The sequence below is a fragment of the Balaenoptera borealis genome, assembly GCF_965194805.1.
Source record: "Balaenoptera borealis genome assembly, chromosome: 18".
NCBI lineage: Eukaryota > Metazoa > Chordata > Mammalia > Artiodactyla > Balaenopteridae > Balaenoptera > Balaenoptera borealis.
In genome coordinates, this window is record NC_138877.1 from 64356531 (window position 1) to 64381612 (window position 25082).

The window sequence follows — 25082 nt, forward strand, 5'->3', positions numbered from 1 at the left end:
ACAGTCTCCCTACTTATCAACAACATTCACCAGAATGGTGCTTTTTTTTTTTTTTTTTTTTTTACCAAGGATGAATCCAAATTGACATACCATAATCACCCCAAGGACATAGTTTATCTTAGGGTTCACTCTTGGTGTTATATTTACATTCTGTGGGTTTGGATAAATGTAAATTGACATATGGACACCATCATATTATCATACAGGGTATTTTCACTGCCTGAAAGATCACAAAAATATGTGCAAGAACAAATGACACAGAACAAGTGTTTTTATTTTGTCAGCTACCCTCAATGACCAAACTCCATCAAAGACTATTTGCTCTCAGTTGGTCCCATTTTCTGCCTGTAACTTCCTACAGTTGCCTCCCTGAGATCTTACCCCCGCTCCCTTCGGCCCTCTCCATTTTCTCTAGAGCTACAGGCTACCTCCAAGAAGCATTTCTTCCCTACACACCTAAGACCAGGGGACCATCATTTCAGTCGATCTCACTCAACTCTAGTCCCTGGGCCTCACACTGAGCCCAGCTCTGGCTCAATCTATTTCGACACATAGCAGAATTCTGCAATTACAGTGTTCGGCCTCAGTTTATGTTTCACTCCTGTTTGGCAAATTCCCTTACTAATTTTCAATCTGCTTACTACACTTTTCCCAGTCTCCACATGCCCCAGGCCCTTATGCCACTCCTATCGCCCTCCTTCAACCACCTCTGAGTTAATAACCTTGCTTCCTACTCCACAGAGAAAACAAGGCACCAGTCACACACTGAGGCCGGAAAGCTGGGCATAGTCTTTGACCCTTTTCCTTTTCTGAATGTAATATCCAATCAGTTACCTTTTCAAATCATCTTCAAGTCTTTAGGGAAGAGAGGAACTAAAAATACATGATAATCAAGTATTTAAAAAAAATTTTTACAGCAAAACAAAAACATACATTACTTTTAAAAAAGCTACATTATACATTAATACATTAAAGTATTGATAATTTTATAAATAAAATCATTTTAAACAGTAAATACATGACAAAATTTCTCTGATACAAGATTACTTACATAGTTCAATGACCAATTTTGAAAATATAAAAACTACATCCTTCTTTTAAAAAATATTTAACTTAATTGTACAAAATTATCAAATAAAGTTAAAAAGTGCTAGATATGCTTCCATTTGTTTCATTTTTAAAGCAACTGTAGCACATCAGACCTTAAAAAGATAAATTAGGGCAAAAGGCTCATCCTATACTGCCTAAAAAACTTCAGAGACTGTCTAGGCAGTGGGAAAGGATGGGAAGCTGAGTTCACTGCCAGCGAAGGCTGTCATCTGCCCAGAGCTATTACCTGTCCTTGTTTTCAGAACCAGGAGATTTCCTCCTTCCTGGCCCACACCTACAGAAGAGTCTTTCTATGCTTACTGGTCCCTAATTTTTAGGAGAAAAGGTTTCTGAGAGAATTTTGATATTTAAATCCTATGCTAATACTGAACCTCTTCTAAAGACTGAGGCATTTTACATTTGAATTTTATACAAAAAGTCATAATCTAATTCCAAATGAAAAGAGGACACTTCATTTGGTCGCTTGATTTCATATCACTTGTTGAGGTAGGATAAGTTTCTTCTTTCTCTGAAAACTGTCCCGGCTATACAAACGGTGGTTGTACTGGAAAGGGTTCTAATGCCTTTTCTGCATTCTTCCAGTTGTGAAAATTCTCTCTGTACCACTCAACTGATAAAACAAAAAGACAAAAATAAAAAACTAAACATCAGTTAACCAATATTTACTGAGTTCCTGCTAAGTAAGAAAAGCCTTGCCCATCAGCTAATGTGTAGGCAAGGATTGCCTAATGACGAAAACAATTTGATTTTGAACTAACCAACGATGTTAATCAGAAGATATTTCATCACCTGAAAACGTAGATTTAAAAATCAACAATTTTTTTTCTTTTTAACTTCAAAAGTCCTTCAATACTGAATTTGCTGTTACAAGTATTAAAACATTCTAATTTTAGGGAATTCAGGGGGAAAGGGAGATAAGTCACTTGTACTGGTTTTAAAGTCATAGGAAAAAAAGTGTAGTATTTTGTTCATGTAAACATCGTAATACTACATGATAGGCACAGTGAGATGATGTCAACTTCCTTTTGTTAATATGTAAAATTATTTTATGTTGCTATTCTATTAATAAAGTTTTTTTAGTTGAAAAATAATAAATTATCTTTGAATTTGCTTTTTTTTTTTTTTGGCTGTGCTGTGTGCGCAGCTTACAAAATCTTAGTTTCCTGACCGGGGCCCACAGCAGTGAAAGCACGGAGTCCTAACCACTGGACCACCAGGGAAGTCCCTGAATTTGTTTTTTAAAATTCAACACAAATATTTTGTATGTCAAGCTCTGAACCGAGACATTTTCCTACACTTGGGTATCTTTTCCCTTGAGTACATTTCTAAACAGAATTTAACATATATGCACAGACTATATATACACTTATTTTAATGGCTATTTCTGCACATACTAAATTTGCTTCCTATTTGTTTGTTTCAGTATAAAAAGACTCAAGACGCTCAAAGACGGCAACTGTCTCTATTTCACCAAATCTCAGATGCCTGATCTTAAGATGGACCATTACTTTACATATTAGTAAGAAAGAAAAAAAGTTGAAATAATAATATAAGACACTAGTGATTGTAAAACACATACCTCTCAAGGATGTGAAAAAATGTGCATCTGAGAATCAATGAAATAGGTATCTGATAAATGCTAGTAAGACAAAGGAAGCCTAATCAGAAGTTAGTCTATGAAATTCAAGATACTTAATTACTAATGTTAGAAATACATTAAATGTAAAAATTTGAAAAGCGAAAGTGATTCATTGCAACACTGTTTGTAGTGTCCTAAAATAAATTACTGTGCCTTAAAATTTTTCTGATTCTCCCCCTCCCCCCAAATGATCAATTCATAACATACTTGTTTTCTGTATTCCTTCTTTCCAAGGCACTTTAGGTCTCCATCCTAAGCCATGTATTTTTTCTGATTTCATTGGATATCTCATGTCATTGGTAGGTCTTGGAAAACAAAACAGATTTAAAATGATACTGTGGATATATATTTACAAATGTATTTATTTATTTATTTTTGGCCCTGCTGCACGGCCTGCGGGATCTTCGTTCCCAGACTAGGGATTGAACTCAGGCCCTCGGCAGTGAAAGCATGGAGTCCTAACCACTGGACCACCAGGAAATTCCCTATTTACAAATTTAAATACTAAGAGAAATAATGTGTGTCCATAATTCAGATTTTCTCTCAAAAAATTCTCCCTGATGACACACTTATATATTTGTAAAATAAAGTATATGTTAAAAATCATCTGTAATCCAGAAGCCTAACCCTCTCTGTGTCTTATCCTTTTCTCATTTCAACCACAATCTAGGTATGAATGCAATGTCTCATACCTAAATGTTTGATGAATGAATGAATAAATACACATAAACTTGTTAGGACTTATGTTCCATGCCCTGGGTCTGGTAGTTTATATACATTATAAATTAAATTTTAAAATACTTCCATAAGCAAGATATTATTATCCCTATTTCACACTCAAGGAAATCTCAGACTTGGAAAGGGTCAATAGCTTTCTTTAAGTCACACAGCTAATAATAATGCTACAGTTTATTGTTATGACATTTATAATCAGGAAAAAACATTTTAGCAGAAAACTCAAAAAAGATAAACTTTTCTGGGTAAGTCCATACATTTTATAATCTTATAAGTACCTAAGATTTCACAACCTTTCCCCAATGTTTTAACTTGTTACTCACCTATCATTAACATAATCAACCCAGTTTTCCATTTCAGACTCTGAATTGGTCTCTTTGATCTGTCAAAATGGAGAAGACTTTCGAGTCAAATTATAAAGTGAGACCAGAGAATAAAATGGTATTCAACAACTGATTCAAAAGACAAGAAAAACAACCTCCTCCAAGTGGGGAAGACAGCTAAGACGAATAGCATTTTATTAACACTTTCCATACTTTATAACCTGAATTCCATCTGAAGCTCTGAGAGAATACACATTATATAAACTATAGGAGAAAATGAATTTTTTTGGCTTTTGGTTATTACTCAGTGTGATATTGCGATTTAAAATAAGAAATATATATTTGGTGTTCATCCCTGCTCCTGGCACAGAGTTCCTAAAACCTTTGGAATTTCCTGGTGATGAGAGATAAAGGTGTCATAAGTTCCTTTCAACCACACCAGAGTTCAGGTTAACACGTGATTTTTGGAAAGCACCTAAGGATGAAGACTGCTTGCCAAGGGAACCAACCATGTGATTGGAGAGATGGAACTCAGCCTCCCTGCCCCCACCTCCAGGGAGGGGAAGGGGACCAGAAGTGGAACAAATTATCAGTGGCCATGATTTAATCAATCATGCCTACTTCATGAAGCCTCCATAAAAACCCAAGAGGAGAGCTTCCAGGCTGCTGAACACACGGAGGTGCTGGGAAGGTGGCACACCCGGAGAGGGCAGGAAGATCCACGCCCTTTCCCTCATATCTTGCCCTATGCATCTCCTCCATCCTTTGTAATAAACCGGTAATCTAGTGGGTAAACTGTTTTCCTGAGTTCTGTGAGCCCCTCAGACTTATACCTTGTCGATCAAAAGCACAGGTGACAGCCAGGTCTCGGGATTGACATGTGAAGTGAGGGCAGTCTTGTGAGACTGAGCCCTTAACCTGTGGGATCTGACACCATCACCAGACAGGTAATGTCAGAACTGAGTTAAATTGTAGGACACCGAGCTGGTGTCTGAGAATTGCTGGGCGTGGAAAACTCACACGTTTGGAGGACAGAGTGTTCTGTGAGTAGTGTAAAGGAAAACAAGTTTTTTCCATTCGTTCAGTCGCTCTTTTTACTGAATCCTGAGATTTATAATTGATGCTCACTAGTACATAAAAACACTCATAACTATTATCTATATATCAGTGTTCCTTGATTCTAGGACACACAATTTAACATTCGATTTTCTGAAATTGAGTATGTCTTATAATGGGTATGTACATTTAATGCTGTGGAATTTTTTTCCTGTAAAGCTGTGACTAAATGAGTGATGCAGTTTCAAATAATGACACATCTCAGCACACATATGGAATTATGAAGTTCCTTTTTTTACCGGTTCACTTTTCAAATGAGTCAACTGTAAATTGTTGATTTTGACAAAATTAGTGATTACTGTCACTAATTTAGTGACAATTTTGAAAATACTACCCTTTTATAATATATACATACCAGTTGTATTAGTTCTTTGGCAAGCTGGAGAACTGACATTTCAAAATTGGTTCCAATGTTATAAATTTCACCTGGTTTTCCCTTTTTGAGGACAGTGAGAAATGCTTCTACTACATCAGTAGCATAAAGGAAGTTTCTTGTTTGAAGCCCTGATCCATGAATGCAGCTAAAAAGATGAAATGAAAGGGAATCATAAAGTGTAAAAAAAAGTAAGCTCTCCCAAACCAGGATAAGGCAATGATTGGGTACAATTCCAGAGAAGGCAATTCCCATGAAGATCCTAGACATCTCTTACTGAAAATACAAATTCTCATGACTTCCAGATTTTATCCATAATTCTTAACTGACCTCCAAACCCCCTGTGGGTGCTCAGTAGGAAAGTGGCAAACATGTAAGTGACCCCTGCAAAAATATTTATTCATCAATTTTATACCTTAAGTTCACTTTGAAGACTATCTACAGTTCAGTTAAATCTTTTGAAAAAGTAAAATTATATAAAGATGGATGACAAATTTTAATGCTATAACTCAAAGTTTTAGGATGGATTATTTAAGAATGAAAATTATCTTAGTAATCAAATTATAAAGATGAATTATATATTATAATTATTTTTAAAACTATTACACTGACTGTAGAAGGAATTCTTAAATTTGTTGGGACATTAAATCCTAAGGCCTCCAACTCTAACACTTTATGATTTTCAAGAAAGACTGACACTAAATACTCTAGCATACCAGAAAAACATGGGTACAAAGGTAAATAACATACCATTTCCTGTTGTGTTGAAGTAAAGATATAAATTTTGGAATAACCTAAAAGAATATTTAAATTATCATTTCAGACTTTGGAAATTCATTCATTAATATAAACCTGAATTCATCATAAGATTAAAAGATTATTATTGTTAAGAAATACACTTATGGGCAAATTCTAATTCTTATCAGGAGTTCAAGAAACACTTAGTGTAATTTTGATAAGTAAAAGAACTGTAAGATCGTTTCCTATTTCACAAATACCAGTTATCTGCTAGATAAAAATGAAGATAAAATGATATAGTGAAAAAGTTCAGAAAAAATCTTCCTGAACAGTTTGCTCTCACTGCAAGCTCACTTTTGTGTTGATTTTATACGAGCAGGAATCATATCATACTTTTTACTTTACATACAGTACCTGTTCAATAAGTGCTTGTGAAATTAATAAAAAGTAATTCTAGTGCCACTGGATTCAAAGAAAATTTGTTAAACATGGTAAGATAAGAAATTATTAAATTTATAATAAGTCTGTTAAAAAATTAAGCCAAATATATATTAATATCAGCAGATCATGATATGGCCCTTTCCTCTGGGCAGACAGATCAAGGCAACCAGCGGCTGAGAAGTGAGAAAACCCAGCTCTAAATTGAGGCAGTGAGATATATGTATAACTGATTCACTCTGCTGTACACCTGAAACGAACACAACATTGTAAATCAACTATACTCGAACAAAAATTTTAATAAATAAATTTAGGCAATGAGACTAGTAGTTAGTTACTTAACATTGGGCTTAATGATACAGAATCAACCTCACACATTTTCAGCCTTTTAACTACATTTCTTTATTTGCTAAACTACTTTCTGGACGACATTCAGGCCTGCAACAATACAGAGGAGTTGGGGGACAGCTAATCAGCTGCCTTTAAGACAAGTTTATGTACAAGCTTCCTGCATCACTCTCTAACTAGCGTCTACGTTTCTGTACAGCCTGACATATGGTCTGACTGCATACTAGGAAGGAGTCTTCACTGGTGTGACAGCAGTGATGGGAGTACTCTATAGTGTTTTAGAATCCTGCAAAGTACAAGGCATTTTCACATACATCATCTCACTGGACCCTTCAAAATCCTTCCTAAGTATTATCATTACCCGTCAATTTAAAGACAATGCTCAAAGGACCTAAGGTCATCCCAGCTGGTGGGTATCAAGTTGAGACTTAAACTCAAGTTTTCAAACTCTAAACATGATGAGATTTGTATGTGGCCTATAAAGCATTTATAATTACGGTTAATTGCAACATAAATTATTTTGGACAAATAACTGAAGAGAGATTATTTTAAATAATGAGAAGTCGCAATCACTAAAACACATCAGGAATTCAAAAGTAAAATGTACCTTTTCTGGATATTGATGTGGTCCATAAACATTACTGCTTCGTGTGATGACAACTGGAAACTTGAAGAGAGTTCGACATTAAGGTAATGGAAAGGTCCAATAATAATGATTATCTAAAGATAAGCAGTTCTAACATATGGGCACTTTTGACTGAATAATTCCACACACCTTAAGGACAGAAGCAAAGGGATTGTTTTTCTAATGTAAGGTTCCTGAAAAGACAGGAGAGGATGGGATTCAGATAAAGGCCGAGGTTCCAAAAGGAAGAAGAGGAATAGTCTCTTCACTGGGACAAGGGAAGGATGAATACAGATGGAGGCAGGTTTGTAGGTCTGATAGCAGGAAATTAAGGACATTTCTACCTGATTATTTCAGAGACCACCTGAGATGCTACACTTCAAGCTGGCTTTCTCTGCTGGACCAACCCTTACAAACAAAAAGAGCGTCCGTGGAGGGAAAAGACCAATGCTACTGGAACACAAAAGGCTAGAGAAGCTGAAGCAATTCCTTGGTTCACCTTTCTGACCCAGTCCCTAATAACTCTGGAAGATCAGTGGGAAGCCAAGTGCAGGGGTTCCAGCTGATGATTCGTAGTGGGCAAGGCTCCTGCACGGACACTGACACAGCCACTGGGGTAAATCTATCTCCCTTTCACGAGGGGCCGAGAGGAGCAGCTGCAGGTAAGGGAACCTGCCCTCCCTCTGTCTTCCTTCACTCAGAGGACTCCTGGGAATCAGGACATTCCAGCAGGGCTTTTCACTCTAGCCGTAACACCCTACCTATTAGTGAAGTAGAAAAAAATATATACATAAATTATTCCTTTAAATGATGAACTGGATAAGAAGTAGGTCCCTGCTTTGTCCACACAATGTAGGAAATCAGTTTTTAAAATTCCTTAATATATAACTTTTCTTAATCTATGTCTGCCATCCTAAAAATGAAATGTTGCTAATGCTAACTTGGAGTTTTAACACCTAAGTCCAAAGACAAATGATTCTAGAGTTTCTGAAATCAGTTCTTACCCTGTATCGTTCCCAGTAAGACTGTACAAAACACTCAGCAGCTGCTTTAGATGACGCATAAGGATTTGTAGGTTGTTTGGGAGAAGATTCATCAAATTCCTAATTTTAAAAAGACACATTAAAAAAATAAGTATTATGTATACTTTCTAAGTAGAAAAATTGGAGAACATATTACAAACTTGAAATGTAAATCAGTACATTTAAAAAACATTTATTGAGGACGTCCCTGGTGGTGCAGTGGTTAAGAATCCTGCCAATGCAGGGGACACGGGTTTGATCCCTGGTCCAGGAAGATCCCACATGTCGCGGAGCAACTAAGCCAGTGCACCATGACTACTGAGCCTGCACTCTAGATCCCGTGAGCCACACTACTGAGGCCCGCGCACCTAGAGCCCATGCTCCGCAACAAGAGAAGCCATCGCAGTGAGAAGCCCACGTACCGCAAGGAAGAGTAGCCCCCACTCGCTGCAACTAGAGAAAGCCCGCAGAGCTACAAAGAGCCCACGCAGCCAAAAAAAAAAAAAAATTTATTGAAACCCAACTATGTGCCTGGCATTTTTCTAAGCACTTTACATGTAGTAACTTCCTTAAAGTTCACAACAACCCTGTAAGGCAGGCAGACAGAACAGCAAGAGCGAAGGCCCTGAGACAGACTGTGTCCAATGGAACTACAAGGAGGCTAGTGTGAGGGAAGAGAAATGTGAGATGAGGTCTGAAAGCTAGAGGCCAGAGCATGTGGAACCTTGAAGGCCACTGTCAAAACACTGATGGGTTTTGATGAGAGTAATATCATGATCTCACTTATATTTTAAAAAGCATTCTGGCTACTGTGTCAGATCTGATGTAGGCTGACAGGAGTACAAGGAAGAAGCTTACCTGATAAAAATTGCAAAGAGAGTTTGCAAATGGTTGTTCCTCAGAAGTGGGATTGGGCACTGAGGAGAAGTGGTCAGGGTCTGCTTTTTCTCATTATAAGTCTTTTCAAACTACTTGGTTTTTTTCCCACTATGTACGTGTTTTGGTAAATAAATGCATTTAAAAAATAAAACAGAACAAAATGAGGTCACTGTAAACACTGACGATGAAAAATACAGACTGGAGAATGGAGCCTCTCTTTGCATAAAAAGTATAATGTTTACAAATGATTAACAAAGAAGAACAGATTCCAGTTTCTACAATTTCACACTCACTCCTTGACAGTACAATATGCTTTTCTGAGCGGAAGAGAAGGGAGACAGGCTTTATGCTGCAGTGTAACTTACACATGCTTTGGCCCATGGGAATGACATTCATGATGTAAGACTGGGTGATCAGGGAAAAGCTGCTGCTTGCTTGCAAAATATGTCGGTCATATTACATATATAAATCTGTACCAGACTAGGCTGTGGTTCCCCATTTTGGGTGGTATTATTTGATTTGAACAGAAGACACAATGGAATAATATTCTGGGGAGTCCCACAAGTGTGTATAATCAGAAGATGAAAAAAGTCCAGAGTAGGTTTTCATAAGACAGGTTTCTATGGTGGTACAGGGTAAGTAGGTGAAACAGTCATTTTCTTTCTTTTTTTTATAACATCTGTTTTATTTATTTATTTAATTTATTTATTTTTGGCTGCGTTGGGTCTTTGTTGCTGCGCACGGGCTTTCTCTAGTTGTGGCAAGCGGGGGCTACTCTTCGTTGCGGTGAGCAGGCGTCTCATTGCGGTGGCTTCTCTTGTTGTGGAGCAAGGGCTCTAGGCGTGCAGGCTTCAGTAGTTGTGGTGCAGGACTTCCCTAGTGGCTCAGTGGTTAAGAATCCGCCTGCTAATGCAGGGGACATGGGTTTGAGCCCTGGTCTGGGAAGATCCTACATGACGCGGAGCAACTAAGTCCGTGCACCACAGTTACCGAGCCTGTGCTCTAGAGCCCGTGAGCCACAACTACTGAGCCCACGTGCTGCAACTACTGAAGCCCACACGCCTAGAGCCCGTGCTCTGCAACAAGAGAAGCCACCGCAATGAGAAGCCCGCACACTGCAACGAAGAGTAGCCCCCGCTCGCCACAACTAGAGAAAGCCCGCGTGCAGCAACGAAGACCCAATGCAGCCAAAAATAAATAAATATATAAATATTAAAATTAAAAAAAAAAATTGTTGTGGTGCATGGGCTCAGTAGTTGTGGCACATGGGCTCAGTAGTTGTGGCGCACGGGCTTAGTTGCTCTGCGGGATGTGGGATCTTCCCGGACCAGGGCTCGAACCCGTGTCCCCTGCAATGGCAGGAGGACTCCTAACCACTGTGCCACCAGGGAAGTCCGAAACAGTCGTTTTCTAAGCTCACCTTATCAAGACTGCCTCCATAGACCTCATCTGTGCTGACATAAATAAATTTCTCCACTCTGGCTTCATGAGCAGCGCTTACCAAAACGTGAGTGCCATAAACATTAACATACGTAAACTCAAAGGCACGGACAAACGAAAGATCTAAAAAAAAGAAGAAAAAGCTAGAACAATTCCACTCAAGGGACAAAGCAAATACTAAACAGTAGACTCAGGCTTAAGGAAAGCTCTATATTCACTTTTCTTCATTCACCACAACTGCAACGGTGTTAAAAATAACATAAGGTGCATTGCTATTTATGATTTCTTTAAGCCCAAATTACATAGTACGTGTGAATTCTTAGAACCTAGAAAACTATCAGTGCTATATTTGCAGGAAACACTTTTTTTTAATTCAGAAAAGAAATGATACATCTAAAATTTAAAATGCTCTTATATTTTAAAAAATTTTGGAACAACTAAAAGGTAGGAGGGTTTGCTTTGCTGGTATCAAGAATTATTATACAGTTACAGTAATTACAGTGTGGTAATGGCATAAGGATAGACAAAGACCAATGGAACAGAACAGGAGCCCAGAAACGGAACCATGCATATATGGGTACTTCATCTCCAACAAAGGTGGCAATGGGGAAAGGTCGATTCTTTCAATAAATGGTGCTGGGTCAAGCTGATATTCATATGGGGAAAAAGTCTGAATGTAGAAGGCAAAACAATAACTTTTATGAAAAGAATATAAGAGAATATCTCCATGACCGTGGAGGTAGGAAAAGAGTTCTTACACAGAACGCAAAGAGCACTAACCATAAAGGAAAAGGTTGATACACTGGACTACACTGAAATGAAGAATTTCAAATGATCCAAAGATATCATTAAGAAAGTGAAAAGGCAGGGAAATTCCTGGCAGTCTGGTGGATAGGACTTAGCACTCTCACTGCCAAGGGCCTGGGTTCAATCCCTGGATGGGGAACTCAGATTGCACAACGCAGCTGAGGTGAGGTGAGGTGAGGTGAGGTGAGGTGAGTTGAGGTAAGGTGAGATGAGATGAGATAAAATAAAATAGAAAGGAAGTGAAAAGGCAAATCACAGATTGGAAAAAAGGTAGTGGCAAAAGGTTTGAATTCAGAATATATAAAGGACTTATAAAAATCTGTAAGGAAAAAACTGACAACCCACTTGAAAATGGTAAACAGACTTACACAGAAACTTTCTAAAGAGATATACAAATAGGAAAGGGAGGAGGAAAATCCAGTAAATAAATGCAAAGGTTTTTAACATGATTAATAATCAGGGAAAAATATAATAAAACCACCAAAGACTGACAACAGGAAGTACTGGTAAGCATCTCATAAATTGTTGGAAGGGAAACCACTTTATCATTAAGCAAGTAGAAGGATTTGTTCTACCAGATATGAAAACACTACATTAGTCAATATGCTGTGTAATCAGCACAGGCACAGACAGACAAATGGGGAGTTGAGAAACAGATACTCATATAGATACTTGATACATGACAGCGCAGTGGAAACTGGTGAACTTTCCCATAAGTGGTAGAGGTCCAATTGGTATTCAAATAGAAAAAAATGAAATTGGATTCTTATCTCATACTGCATATAAAAATGAGTTTCACACGGATTACAAATCTAAATGTGAAAGGCAAAACTATAAAGCTTTTCAAAGATAACACAGAAGAATATCTTCATGACCTTGGGGTAAAAGAATTTCTTAAGACCCAAAAAGCATTAACCATACCATAAAAGATATATAAATTCATTAAGAATTTATATAAGAACATCTATTCATCAAAACACACTAGCAAAAAGATGAAAAAATAAGCCACAGAGTAGGAGGAGATATATATAATACACATAACAAAGGACTAGTATCCAGTGTGTGTGTGCATATATATATACACACACACACACACATATATACACACACATATATATATAGTCCAACAAATCAATGAGAATTGATTTAAAAATTTTTAAATGGGCAAAAGATTTCAACAGTATTTCACAAAAGAAGAAACTGAAATTATTAATAAACATATAAAAAGTACACAGCTTCATCAGTAATCAGGGAAACACAAATTAAAACCACAATCAGATGCCACTCTACGCACTACTCAGATTGACAAAAATGGAAAAGACTGACAAAACTAAGCTTTGGTGAGATCTAGAATAACAGAAGGTCTCATATACTCCTGCAGGAGAAGAAACTGGTATAACTGCTTTAGAATATAGTTGGAAATTATCTCCATGTTGAAGTGTGCAGATCTTACAATTCCAGTTATATATTGAGAGAAATGTGTATTTATGGGTACCAAGATGCATGTGTAAGAATGCTCATGGTAATATTGTTCAAAATTGCTCCAACGTGCGAACAATCCAAATGTCCATCAAGAGTAAAACAGACACAGGAGTTGTGGTATATAATTAGAATGGAATATTGTATGTCACTGACAAGGAACAAATTACACCTACACCCAACTGCATGGATGAATCTACAAGGATGAAAAAGCAAGACCAAAACATGTTATTTTATACGCATTTCTATAAAATCTAAAAAGGGGCAAAACTAACCTACACTGTTTAGAGATAAATACAGAGACAGTAAAACTGCAGAGAACACCAAGGGAAATTATAACTTAAAAATCAGGTAATAAGGCAGTAGTAATACTACTACTAAAGAGGGTTCAGCAACATTCTTTTGTTTAGGTGATGGCTACATGAGTATTCACATTATCGTTATTCATTTAACCTTACTTCTAAATTCTTCTGAATATATATTACATTTCACAATATAAAATGTTAGACAAATTATTAGAAGATATCTTAGGACAAAACAGTACAGATAATAATATAATGTTCAACTGTGTATCTACCACCCACCTTAAGAAAAACAACATAAAAATACAGCTGAAGGCCCATTTCCCCAGAAGTAATCACTATTCTGGATTTGGCTAAACTCAGTTTTAAGATAACAGTCAAGGTTACATTTTACCCTACACTAACACAAGGGATCTGAATAGCGCCAAGTATCTAGATGACAGAGGGACTACGGGCTTTTCTGGTAAAACATGGTATATGTTCTTTCACATACGTTAAGTACCTACTTGTTCAACCCCATTATTGGACCTTGATTTTGGCTAGTTAGCCATTGGAAAAAAAACATTTGCCCATCATAACCGTAACATAAAACAACACTTACCTACATGTGTTTGTGCGGCAAAATGTAGTACTATGTCTATTTTCTCTGTTTCAAAAAGTAGTTTCACGAAGTGAGAATCACATATGTCACCCTATATAAAAAAACAAACATGAAAAAACTAAGCTTCATTGAGCACTCCCAACCATAAAAACCATTTTACTTCATGAACAAAAAAATGATAAAAAAAAAGATTAATCCCCCCCAACCCAGGTATAAAAGAAAATATCTTGAAAATTCAACTGAGGGGTCAAATACAGTAATGAGGTATTTCTTCAGCATCCTAGGATACAAGATATTCAATTCAAAATATGTTTTTGCAAATAAGTGTCTACAACAGTATTTTTTTGAGCACCAACTACTTCTGTGGACTGTGCTAGCTTTTTTTCTTAACATTCTTGCCAACCTAAGGTAACTATGTTAGCAGGAAAAAATACAAACATACTTTTAAAAGTTTGAGATAACCACTATTGAAATATATTCAAAGTAAGTGTAACAACTAGAATGATGGATTTCACCACAACTAAGTAAACTTACGAGTATTTTTAATGTCATATGTACATTTAGTTCTAAAAATACGTATTCTCAACAATTCTTCAGTGACTAAAGGAGACACTTTCAGATAGAAGAAAAAAATTATGAAATGTTTGCTTAGTATATTCTTTAAGATTTGTGGTTAAAAAGAGAGTTTATAGAATCACTTTAAAAAACATAAATCATAAGATAGTTTCATTTGACATTAAAATTTCCCTTTCTGAACTAGTGACCAGGCTACCTGGCTTATATTTTGGACTAGCATGGGCTTGTACGGTGGGGTTTTTGACTACTGACTGGCCTGAGTAATACCCTACTTTATACCATCTCTTTAAATACCAGCAAGGCCTTATGAAGAAGGCTAGTGAGGACCTAAAAATCACACACCATGGAATTTCAGTCAGCTACTCATAGATCTGCCAAGGCACCAAAAATAACAGGTAGCTTTATATGCAGTATCAATCTACAAGTAATATCCTCTATAGCACACGGTACTTCTGGAAATTAAAAAGGTCTTTAATAAGCATGCTTCCAAGCCCATACTACGCAAGTTTACAAAGTAGAAAGATATAATGTCTAAATGACTAAAGAGGCACAGTATAAAATAATTATATAATTATAAGAATACTTCCATACCTGTATAAATTTGTAATTTTGTTTATTAGAAATGGTTTCAAGATTCTTCAGGCTTGCACAGTAATCCAGCTTAAAATAAGTAAGGAAGGGGGAAAAAACAACACAAAAAGTGATAATAGCTTTTCCTATAAAATATCAATTCATTTAAAATACTATAGATTTCTGATCATAACACAAAAACATGTCTCCTTAAAGTGTTTGCTCTCAGTGTTTTAAGAAGTTTCTGATATCTTAAAAGTAAAAAACAAACAAAAATATGTAATTTTGTTACCTTTTCAAAATACAAAAAAATTAATTTTTATAAGCCCCTCCTTTAAAAAATTTTCCTGCCCAGATTTGCCTTCAGCCACTGGGGGCTGTAAGAGTTCACCATTCCTTACTGAAAAGGAATTAGTGATTGAATACAATTACACCTGTGTTACACATATTGTATCTCATTATGCTTTCTCCTGAGTTAACTGTTGGTAAATCAGTGTATACAGATGGAGGAAAAAATTACTGTCCATGATATTATGGCAGGCAAAAATTATTAAGACTTACAGATTATTTTTTGCCTCTCTCTATATATTTTTAACTATTATGTTTTATAAAATTAAGGTAACTAATTGTATCTTGTGTTTAAAGTCAACAACACAGTGATTACCAATCATGGCTTTCAGAATCTCCAGGGAACTTCCAATTATTACAGAAAAATTCTCAAAACTAAATTAATTTACGTGCACTTTAGTTTTTAAAATAAATATATAATTTTCAGGAGGTGGCAGTTATAAAATCATATAATAAAATAATCGGAGTATCTCAATGCCAAAAAAGGTTAACAATCACAAGATTACACTAAATACTGAATTCAGAGTGAAGATTTTCTTTTAGTAAAAATACTGCACTTAAAACCTTTACGTTATGAGCTATCATAACAAATTTAAAAGTTTCAAGACTTTATGTAAGATTTAAAACTGTATGAACACATGACTATATAGGCTCCTAGGCTGCTAAAATGACTAAATAAAAAACTAAAATATCAGCAGGACAGGATTCTAATACTTTTTAAAAAATATAAGTAAGTTTCAGCACACAGGGCTCTTTTTTTTTTTTTAAACACAGAGCTCATTTTTATAAAACTTACCTTGTCTAGATTTATGATCATATAGCTTGGATAATCTTCTACTAAGGAGACAATCACATGTGATGCGCTATAGAGAAAAGTGTATCTTGTTAGCAGAAAATTTAACCTTTTCCTTAAATTCTCAAACGTTATCCTAAGTTGCTGAGTATTAGGAAACTATTCAAAGATACCTTCAAATTATTGCAAGATAACAGAAATGATGTAACTACGCTGAATATACACACATCCACACTTTTCATTAATCTTCTCAACAGTATTGATATACAAAGTCTTACACTCCCTTTACACTATGGTGAAGAGAGAATTTACTGGTCTTGGGTATAAGAAAATAATTAACCAAATGATGCTGTCCACGCATCCTTTGAGCGTGGGAGTAAAGCAGTATCATAAATACAATGGGTGGTGTTCACTGCAGATGGACTTAAACGACGATGTGCCTTTTCAGAGACTGCAGGTGTAACTATGTAAAAATTAAGCTGTTATAAGCATAGGAGTTGTGCATGTTCACAGTAGCCTTTTGCAATTGCTATTTCTTGGTATAAGAATCTGGTGGTGTAAAGTGGTAAACCTAGGTTTGCAAGGCTAAGAACTGCTGAAACCATCCTGAGGTTAGTGGCACAGTGGGTGCCCTGAAGCGGAGCCAGAGGCATCTCTCAGTGAGATGGTGCACCAGATTTTTATCATATACACCAAAACGTTGGGCTCCTAGGAACAAATTATGAATTCAGAGTTTGTACTTGACAGCCCTTTCACAGAACTTTCTAGGACGTACCTTTCCTGGACCAGCACTGTACCACCCTTTTATGCCCATGCTCCCCTTTTCATTAAATGAAACTTGCCTGGTACCCTCCTCCAAGTCACTGTCAGATTGGAAGAGATGATCTAATATACTAACGGGGGGGTGGTTAGCATTCTTCCAGGTGTTGAGGGAACCCCAGTCTCTGCCCTCACTCGGTTTACATCCTAGGGTTGGGATGCAGGCAATAAGCAAGTAAACACAAATATGCGATATAGTTTCAGGTAGTGATAAGTGTGTTAGTTGGGAGAGGGTCTATTTTAGATAGGGTGGTCAGCTAAGGCCGGGAGGAGGTGACCTCTGCGTAAACATCTGAACTGAGTGATGCAAACAGCCTAAGCAAAGGGGGAGCAAGTGCAAAGGCCTCAAAATAGGGGAAACTAGCCTCCTGGGTTCCAGGAACTGCAAGAGGCCCAGAAAAGCAAGAGGTGGAACGACAGGAGATCCGGTTCGAGCTTTGACACCTGAGAGTCTTCTAGACATGGTAAAGAGTTTGCATTTTATTCTAAGTCCGACAGGAATCTTTGGAGTGAAATTACGCACTTATTTACTTAATAAACACTGACTTGTGCGTGAGAACAGGCTTTAAGGGAACAAGAGTGGAAGCAGTGTGACCAATCAGGAGGCTACAGTAGCAGTCTAGGCAAAAGCAGACATTAACAGGGGCTAGGGGAGAACAGGGGAGGAGGGTGAGAAGTGGTCTCTTTGGAAGGAGTGAGCGAAGACTTGCTGATTAAATATGGGTGTGAGAGGGAAAGAGGCTTCAAACGACTAGTACAGGTCAAAACACCGACAGAGGATTTTTTTAAGTCTGCTGAATAAATGAAACCCTTATCATAATCCCAAAACCGGTTCATGGAGCCTATACGTCCAAGGCCTGTGTATCGTGGGCCCTGGGCTCGGGTTGGGGCAGTTGGTGAGAAGCTTACTGCAAAGGGGTCGCACTCAGAAGAGTGACAGGTACCTCTCGGGCCAGGTAGAAAGGTGGACAGTACCACAGCACTTTTGCTTCGTTTGGGAGGCGCTTAAAAGAAGTCGTTTCAAAGGAGCCACGCACGTCTTCGCAGGCCGGGAAGTGGACAAAAGGGATGATCCCAGTCGTGCGTTAAGACCCTCCCCCTGTCAATCAGATCCCCAAAGCTGATCCCAAGTTGCCAAGGGCAAGCAGAGGCGCAGGGAAAGGTTGGGGTTTCTGGGGAGCTAATACTCTGCCAGCGGCGCCGTTACCTACATGAAACCAGCACCCCCGGTCACCAGGACCCGCTTCGCAAAGCCGTCGGGAGGACGCAAGGGCTCGGGCCGTCCCGCAGCCGACATCTCCCAGCTCAGCAGGGACTGGAACCGTAAAACGCCAGGTTTGTAGATCGTAGGGAAGTTCCACCGCGACTTTTTGCGACGCGTCTCCCTCCCGTGACACGTTAACGGGGCAGGCAGCGGCCGCTTCCGGAGCTCGGGCTGACTTGTCCCCGCCCACTGAGGGCTGGGCGGGGCCACCGGGTGTGCGGGCCGCGCAGCGCCACTGCGCAGGCGCAGCTCTTCTCTGCCAACACCTCGGAGGATTGGAGTGACTGGGGTAGCTGGGAAAGTAGGGTCTTAAAGGTTCCGGGGCAAATGACACCACCGTGGATTAGGCTTTACTTAGCTACACGTGTGGTCGGAGTTAGGAATGATGACCTTCTTTTCATTCTTGAACTACAGCGATCTCCACAGATTACTCACCGGTTGAGCTGAGAACTCCAGTTCTCTTAGTTCTCTTCTTTCGAACCGTGGAGATGGGAGGTTGGAATTGCAAAATGGCCTTTTACTTTGTCGTCGGCGCCATTTACAGGCAGTGCGGGCCGCTTGCAGTCGTGGTAAAGATGTTCCCTGGATCCTATCCTTAGCGCTCTTCCTACTGTTCTCCCTCTTACTCACCCTGCCTCAGCCTCCCTGCCCTCCTTTGGTCTTCCTTGCATTTCCCAGGCATGCTTCTTCTCTTGGGCTTGGGTGCCCTTTCCTCAGATGTCTGCCTAGTTTTTACCCTCAGGCCTCAGCTTGAATGCCACCCTAGTGGAGAGTCCCTCCTTGATCACTCCAGGTAAAATAGCAAGCTGTACCCGAGCCCTGCCGAGCCACTTCACCCTTCTTTATTTTTCTCCATAGCCATCTTCAACATTTATGTCGAATCGCTCATTGTTACTGTTCCATGAAGGTAGGGCCTTTGTTTTGTTTCCTGCTATAATCCCAAGGCTTCAGGACCAGGCCTGGCACAGAATAAACCATCAGTAAATACTGTTTATTCAGATGGATAAATATCTTGGTTTTTTGTTTTTGTTTTCCACATAATGTGCTGGTAAAGTCTAAGAAGAATGGGAATACCCAGTATATGTGGATGTGTCATTTGTTACAACTGTTTTTGGGGGCCAAGTGGTAACATACATGAAAAGTTCAAATGTACACACCACTCTATGATCCCCAAATTTCATGATGTAAAATATAGATAATTGCAGAAAAACATAAGTATGTTCATTGCTATAATGAAAAACTGGATACAATCTAAATGCCTACTAGTATTGTCTCACTTCTTCAATGCAGTGGGCTGATATATAGCTTTTAAAAAGAATGTACCAACATGGAATGAGGACCAAAATATATTGTAGTGAATACTTACGGTTCTATCTGACCAGACTTCCCTACCCTTTATCATCTCCCCAAGTTGACCCACCCAGGCAGACCACAGGATGTGCATCTGACTCACCATAGGCTAACTGAATCCTCTTCCTGGGATTTGGAATTGGACTAAGGTTTTAGCGTAGTCTGGTTGCTCTTCTTGAACTCTGAGGACCTATAAAAATTTGCAACTTGTTGGTGGCTATACTCATTCAAATGAAACAAGGAATCAAGAAGCCTGTCTTCAGTGAGAGAGAAAAACAAAGTTGATTATGAAGAGAAGAAGAAATAGTCACAGTATTCAAGGCCAATGTTCAGATTTTTTTCAGGACCAATTTTATTCCTGTCCTTGGTTTGCAAACACCACATAATTTGTAAATGCACGTCTTAAAGGATCCACCCTAAACTATTAACAAGGAGTTACCTTTGGGTATCCGTATGAGCAGGGAAAGAAGGAAATGAGGACTTCAATTTTTACATCATACTTTTTTTCCCCGTACTTTTTTGACTGTGAATTTTTTTCTAAGCTGCATGAATTACTTTTATAATTAAAAATAAATAAAATATTTTAATAAATAAAAATCTCATATATTAATATCTCCAGTTTATTCCTGGTCATCCAGATATAAAAAACTCTGGGTATATATGAAATGTTCCCTCAAGATTTCTTTTTCTAAATGATGAGGTCTGTTGTGAGAACTTGATTACATGTAATAAAAGCTTGTTGTCAAATGAAAATCATTTATATACATTTATTCATGAAATGATTTTTGAGCTTCTACTCTCATCAAGACAGACATAGTCTCTGACCAGCTGGAGCTTACAATATAGTAAGGGATTCAGATAAATCAATAGACATTTACAAAATAGTGTGGTAACTGCCCTGGTAGGGCAGTAAGGGATTCTGGTACCAGGGGTATCTAACACAGATTTGAGGGTTTGAGAAAGGCTTCTTACCGTGCCTTGGGAAAGTAAAATAGGAAAAGGAGATGAAGTGGAGGCTGAAGGGTAGGATATGTGAAGTATTCCAGCAGGAGGGATCTGCAAGTGCTATAGGCCCAGAGGGGAGAACTTAGCGTGTGTTTAGCAAACTGACAGTGGCTCAGTAAGGATGGACATCAACTGTTGAGAGATGCCAATTCGAGAGACTTGAAAGTCATATTCTAAAGGGTTTGGGTTATGTCCTAAGGCAACTGAGAGACTTTGAAGGAAAGTGATACAGTCATACTGCGCTTCCTAAAGCTTTCTGTGGTACTAGGCTAGAGATAGACTGTGTGAAACCAGTTGGAGAGAATTGACTGTTGTCGGGTTAGTTGCCATAGGCCAAGTAAATAATGGTAAGATGGTGGCCTGCATAAAATAGTGGCTGGCACTTCCTAACCTAACCGTCCAGAAGAGGCGCTAATAAACTTCTGTTTCATTGAATTGATTGGATGTAGAGGTATGAGGGGTGGCGATAAGGGGGGGAGGGCGGTGTCGCTATAATTCTCAGCTGTCTGGCCTGTTGGATGATGGCATAGCTCAAGAAGACAGGAAACCTAGGAGGAAAAAGTCGGTTGAAGGTGCCGAGAGGCCAGGCATTAAATGGACAGGGGCAGTTACGTGCTTTTGAGACATTAAATTGGAAACGTCCAGTACGTTACATGGGCACGTAGGGCTTTCTTTGCTGGAGTATTCCTCGCCTCACCAGAAACATTGCTGTTGTGTGTTTCTTAGCTCTTTTCGAATCCCACGCACGCCTGGAAACCTTTCGGGCCCGTTCCGCGCGCCCGCGCATGCGCAATAGCACCACACGCGCGCGCGGAGGAGAGGAGGGCAATAATTTTTCCGTAACCTGAAGCAACATCCTCCTGAGTCTCCATAAAAAAGGCGGGAACTAGCCAAAAGGCCGGGGAGTGATGGGACTTGCATATCTGCAGTCCCGCCCATTTCAGCCTCTGATTGGTGAGTATCCTTGGCTCGTGGTGGAGGGGCCCCCTCATTGGCTGTTAGACTCCCGGGGACGGGCCCGCGACGCCGGTCCCTCTCCCCTCACCTCCCCATCTCAAGCTGTAGACGTGGGGCCGCGGCCACAGGCGGTGAGGGGCGGGGGTGTGGGTGCCGAGCAGGAGGCGGGGATGGGGGGGCTGCGGCTGCTGGCGGTGGCCCTCACCTGCTGCTGGTGGCCACCCGGCTGCCAGGGTAAGACGCTGCGAGGCAGTTTCAGCAGCGCCGCGGCCCGAGACGCTCACGGCCAGAGCATCGGCCACTTCGAGTTCCACGGTAGGTGCGGGGGCGGGGAGAGGGATGAAGGCTCGTGGGCCCATCCCGCGGCCCCTCCCTCCCCGCCTCGCGTGGGGAGCCGGGAGCCGGCGGCGGCGAGGCTGGGGACTTCACCCAGCTCACCTGCGCTTCCTGCGTGGCCGGCAGCCGCCCCCATCGCAGCTTCCCGGAATCGTGGCATGCGTTTATGGCCAGCCCCTGTGTTGCTGCTCCCCAGATCCTTGTCCGCACCTCCCCCGGTTAGTGGCTGTATTCTGCACCTAAAAGACCGTTTCCCCAATCCTCCCCGTACTAACGAATGTGCTGATGACTCTTCCTGCTGCCAGTTTCGAGATCCTTCGCTCAAAGAAGCATCCTTTGCTCGCTCCGTTCTCGGCCTGATTGTATACACTAAGGCACCGTAATTCGTGACGTCCCAGAACTTAGATTTCCTGGGTTTTGTTCTTTTTGTTTTAAGATCAGTTTGCTAAAACCTACTTGGCAGCAGAGAGGTTTTGGAACCACCCACCCCTCCCCCCAAAGCACCTGATAATCTAGTTGTCACAATTGCTGGAACAGTTTGGTTACCTCCCTACGAAAGGAGTAGCTTTACTGTGGACCACGAGGCCTAGAATTAACTTGACAGAAATGCATGCAAGTGTATCCTGGAAGCTTCATAATTTGTATCCTCTGTGGCCCTTCTGAAATGAGATTGCATTCCCTTCTGGTCTCCCTCAAAAATCCATAATTCTTCAATGAATGAATCTGCATTCATTCTAATTTTTGCTTTATTTATTTGCATCCTCAAAATTTGAATGTTTTTCTTGGTATATACTGCTAGTACTCTTAATTTGACTACTACTATATTTCAAATAATTATTTGCTTTGATGAGGTTAGGATCCTTTCATAGAGTCTTTAGCATTAAAAGATGCAAGATCAGAATACTGTCCTAGAGAGGATTCTTAGGAGAAGATAATAAAAACAGGAAGCTAATTGGTTGGGAAAGAAATTTAAAGTATTGAATTACAGAATTGTTGGTGTGAAGGGAGGGGAAACTTTATTATTTTTAATCTGAAGTTTTAAAAATAACTGAGAAAAGGAGATGCAATCCATTTAACAAAATCTATTGTGGAGTAGACCTTGGGTGAAGGAAGAAGAAACTTGAGAGTTTTATTATTTTTTTAGGTAACATTTTCAGTTACTTAATCAACTGGCTGTAACTATACTTTGACTATTGACAGTGATAGTAATGTCACTACAATAAATGGTACAGTCTGGACAGTACCAGAAAATCTGGCATGTATGGAAGCTGTGACATGGCTTGTTACTCGTGACTCCCAGACAGGCTTAGACAACCCTGATGTTTCATGGTGATTACCTGATAAACATAAGGGAGAAACATGTAGTAAATCCAGATTTCTCAGGTAAGATTGAGGAATAGAGTGTTCCAAGTATATTAACATACACACTTTCTCTCTTTTGTGTGTGTGTATTTTACTATTACCAATTTTCAGTGAATTCAAATTCAGGAAAATAGTAATAGAGCATACAGTACTGAAATATGAACTCTAATTCAGAATGTGATTTAAGATGTTAATAGGGCCTTAGAGTCACTTTTAAGGCTGTTGATAATTTATAACGTAATTCGTTTATATCAGAGACTTAGACAGTTTTTGATACATACTATAACTTTAAATTTATTTAAAATGTTTAGTCAAAGTGATAATAGTAAAAACAACAGAAACAGGAGAATAAAAAGATCTTCAGATGAAAAAACAGTCCCGTTTCCCTTCTCCTCACCCAGAGTCCCTTTCCCTAGAGGCAACTACTTTTTGCTATTTCTCTCCTGGGCCTTAAATGTAGTTGCTGTGTGCAACAAGCCTCATTCTGTAGTTGTCTTACAACATATATTGTTCTGAAAATTCCTTTGTAAAAGTCACAGATGTCAAATTTTGTATCAGGTCTACCCCAAAACCCATTTATTTAACCTTTCTTGCTATAAGATGTTTTTGTTTGTTATACTAAAAGAATAATTAAATATTAACAGCCATGTTATATTAAAAAACAAAAGAAACTTTGGCAGGAAATTTCTATGGATAGTTTATAGGCAAGCGTTAAAGATGTGGAGTGGTTGTAAAATGAGGCAAAATTCTATCACAGTGAATGTCTACATACAGAAGTGGCTGTTTATTCAGTGAAAAACCATGCGTTATCAGCTGAAGTATAAGGAAACACCACACATTGTTTTGGATAATTAATGTGAATAATCTCTTGACTTGCATCTGAATGGGATGGTCATTCTAATGTGACCTACCTAGCTAAGATGAGATTTAAGACAAACTGTGCTCTTTTAATTCCCATTTTGATAAATAGAGGTATTGAATTGTCCTACCGTCTCAGTTCCATACAAGACCAACTAGTTGATAATTTTTGTTCTAATATCCAGGTGACCATGCTCTTCTCTGTGTCAGAATCAATGACATAGCAGTAGCCATTGGAAAGGAAGCTAAACTCTACCTGTTCCAAGCCCAGGAATGGCTAAAGCTGCAGGAAAGCGGTCACGGTTATAGTTGTAGTGAAAAATTATCCAAAGCTCAGTTGACAAGTGAGTATATCCTTTTTTCTTTGATCATTATGTATATTTTTTTCTTCCTTAATGTCGGGAGTATAATATTTACCTATCAAGATGTTTCATGGCGCAGCACATATCACACTCTGTTGAGTACATTTTACGCTAAAGTTTAAGGAAACTAATCTTTTCCTTGATCAAAAGATAGAATGCCTTTTTCCCCTCTTACTCAAAATATTTGAAAAAATATCCAGATAATTTATAAAGGTGTACTTTCCTACATTCAGACTTCTCAAAGGTCACATAATTCATACCAATATGGCAGATATATTTTGACCAAGTGGCAGCATGGAGTGAATGATAACATTTGTTGAATGCTTATTATCTGATAGCACTGAGCTAAACACTAAGCTTGCATTATCTCAGTTAATTGTATAAGTTAGCCCAAGTGATGCTGTTTTGCAACATGTTATTGGGACTCAGGACCAAGTCATATGGTGACACAATGTGTCATTTTAGAATATACCAGCCCCACATCATTTGTAAACCTCTAGGTTTGCC

General features: G+C 38.9%; 2 protein-coding genes across 6 annotated transcripts in view; one reads left to right on the forward strand and one right to left on the reverse strand.

Annotated features, from left to right (window-relative positions):
- Nucleotides 1–253: 253 nt before the first annotated feature.
- Nucleotides 254–18571, reverse strand: TGDS (TDP-glucose 4,6-dehydratase). Of its 2 annotated transcripts, XM_082366160.1 has the most exons (13): nucleotides 18293–18423; nucleotides 17105–17228; nucleotides 16266–16332; nucleotides 15143–15211; nucleotides 13976–14066; nucleotides 10767–10909; nucleotides 8450–8548; nucleotides 7428–7487; nucleotides 6047–6090; nucleotides 5279–5444; nucleotides 3808–3866; nucleotides 2957–3054; nucleotides 254–1720 (listed from the first exon to the last, which is right to left on the reverse strand). In XM_082366160.1, the coding sequence occupies exons 3-13, from the start codon at nucleotides 16284–16286 to the stop codon at nucleotides 1635–1637; spliced, it is 936 nt and encodes a 311-aa protein (XP_082222286.1). In that variant the 5' UTR covers nucleotides 16287–16332; nucleotides 17105–17228; nucleotides 18293–18423; the 3' UTR covers nucleotides 254–1634. The 2 variants fall into 2 exon arrangements, with proteins under 2 accessions (XP_082222286.1, XP_082222287.1); XM_082366161.1 differs by lacking the exon at nucleotides 17105–17228 and having other exon boundaries at nucleotides 18293–18571.
- A 3226-nt stretch (nucleotides 18572–21797) lies between these two features.
- Nucleotides 21798–25082, forward strand: part of GPR180 (G protein-coupled receptor 180) — a 290031-nt gene continuing 286746 nt past the window's right edge. For 3 of the 4 annotated variants that reach the window (XM_082366138.1, XM_082366141.1, XM_082366139.1), the window contains exons 1-2: nucleotides 21798–21972; nucleotides 24399–24557. In XM_082366138.1, coding sequence (XP_082222264.1) covers nucleotides 21828–21972; nucleotides 24399–24557 — 304 coding nt within the window. In that variant the 5' untranslated portion in view covers nucleotides 21798–21827. Of the gene's footprint in view, nucleotides 21973–21994; nucleotides 22212–24398; nucleotides 24558–25082 lie in introns of those variants that run through there. The other variant, XM_082366140.1, reaches the window with a different exon arrangement.

Excerpts from the sequence above, each read along its gene's own strand:
- TGDS (XM_082366161.1), bottom strand. The coding sequence starts at position 18,378 with ATGTCGGCTGCGGGACGGCCCGAGCCCTTGCGTCCTCCCGACGGCTTT. Across the intron at positions 8,549-10,766 it reads ATGGAGGCAGTCTTGATAAG|GAATTTGATGAATCTTCTCC; the intron begins GTGAGCTTAGAA and ends TTTTAAAATTAG. Across the intron at positions 7,488-8,449 it reads CTTACTGGGAACGATACAGG|TTTCCAGTTGTCATCACACG; the intron begins GTAAGAACTGAT and ends ACTCTCTTCAAG.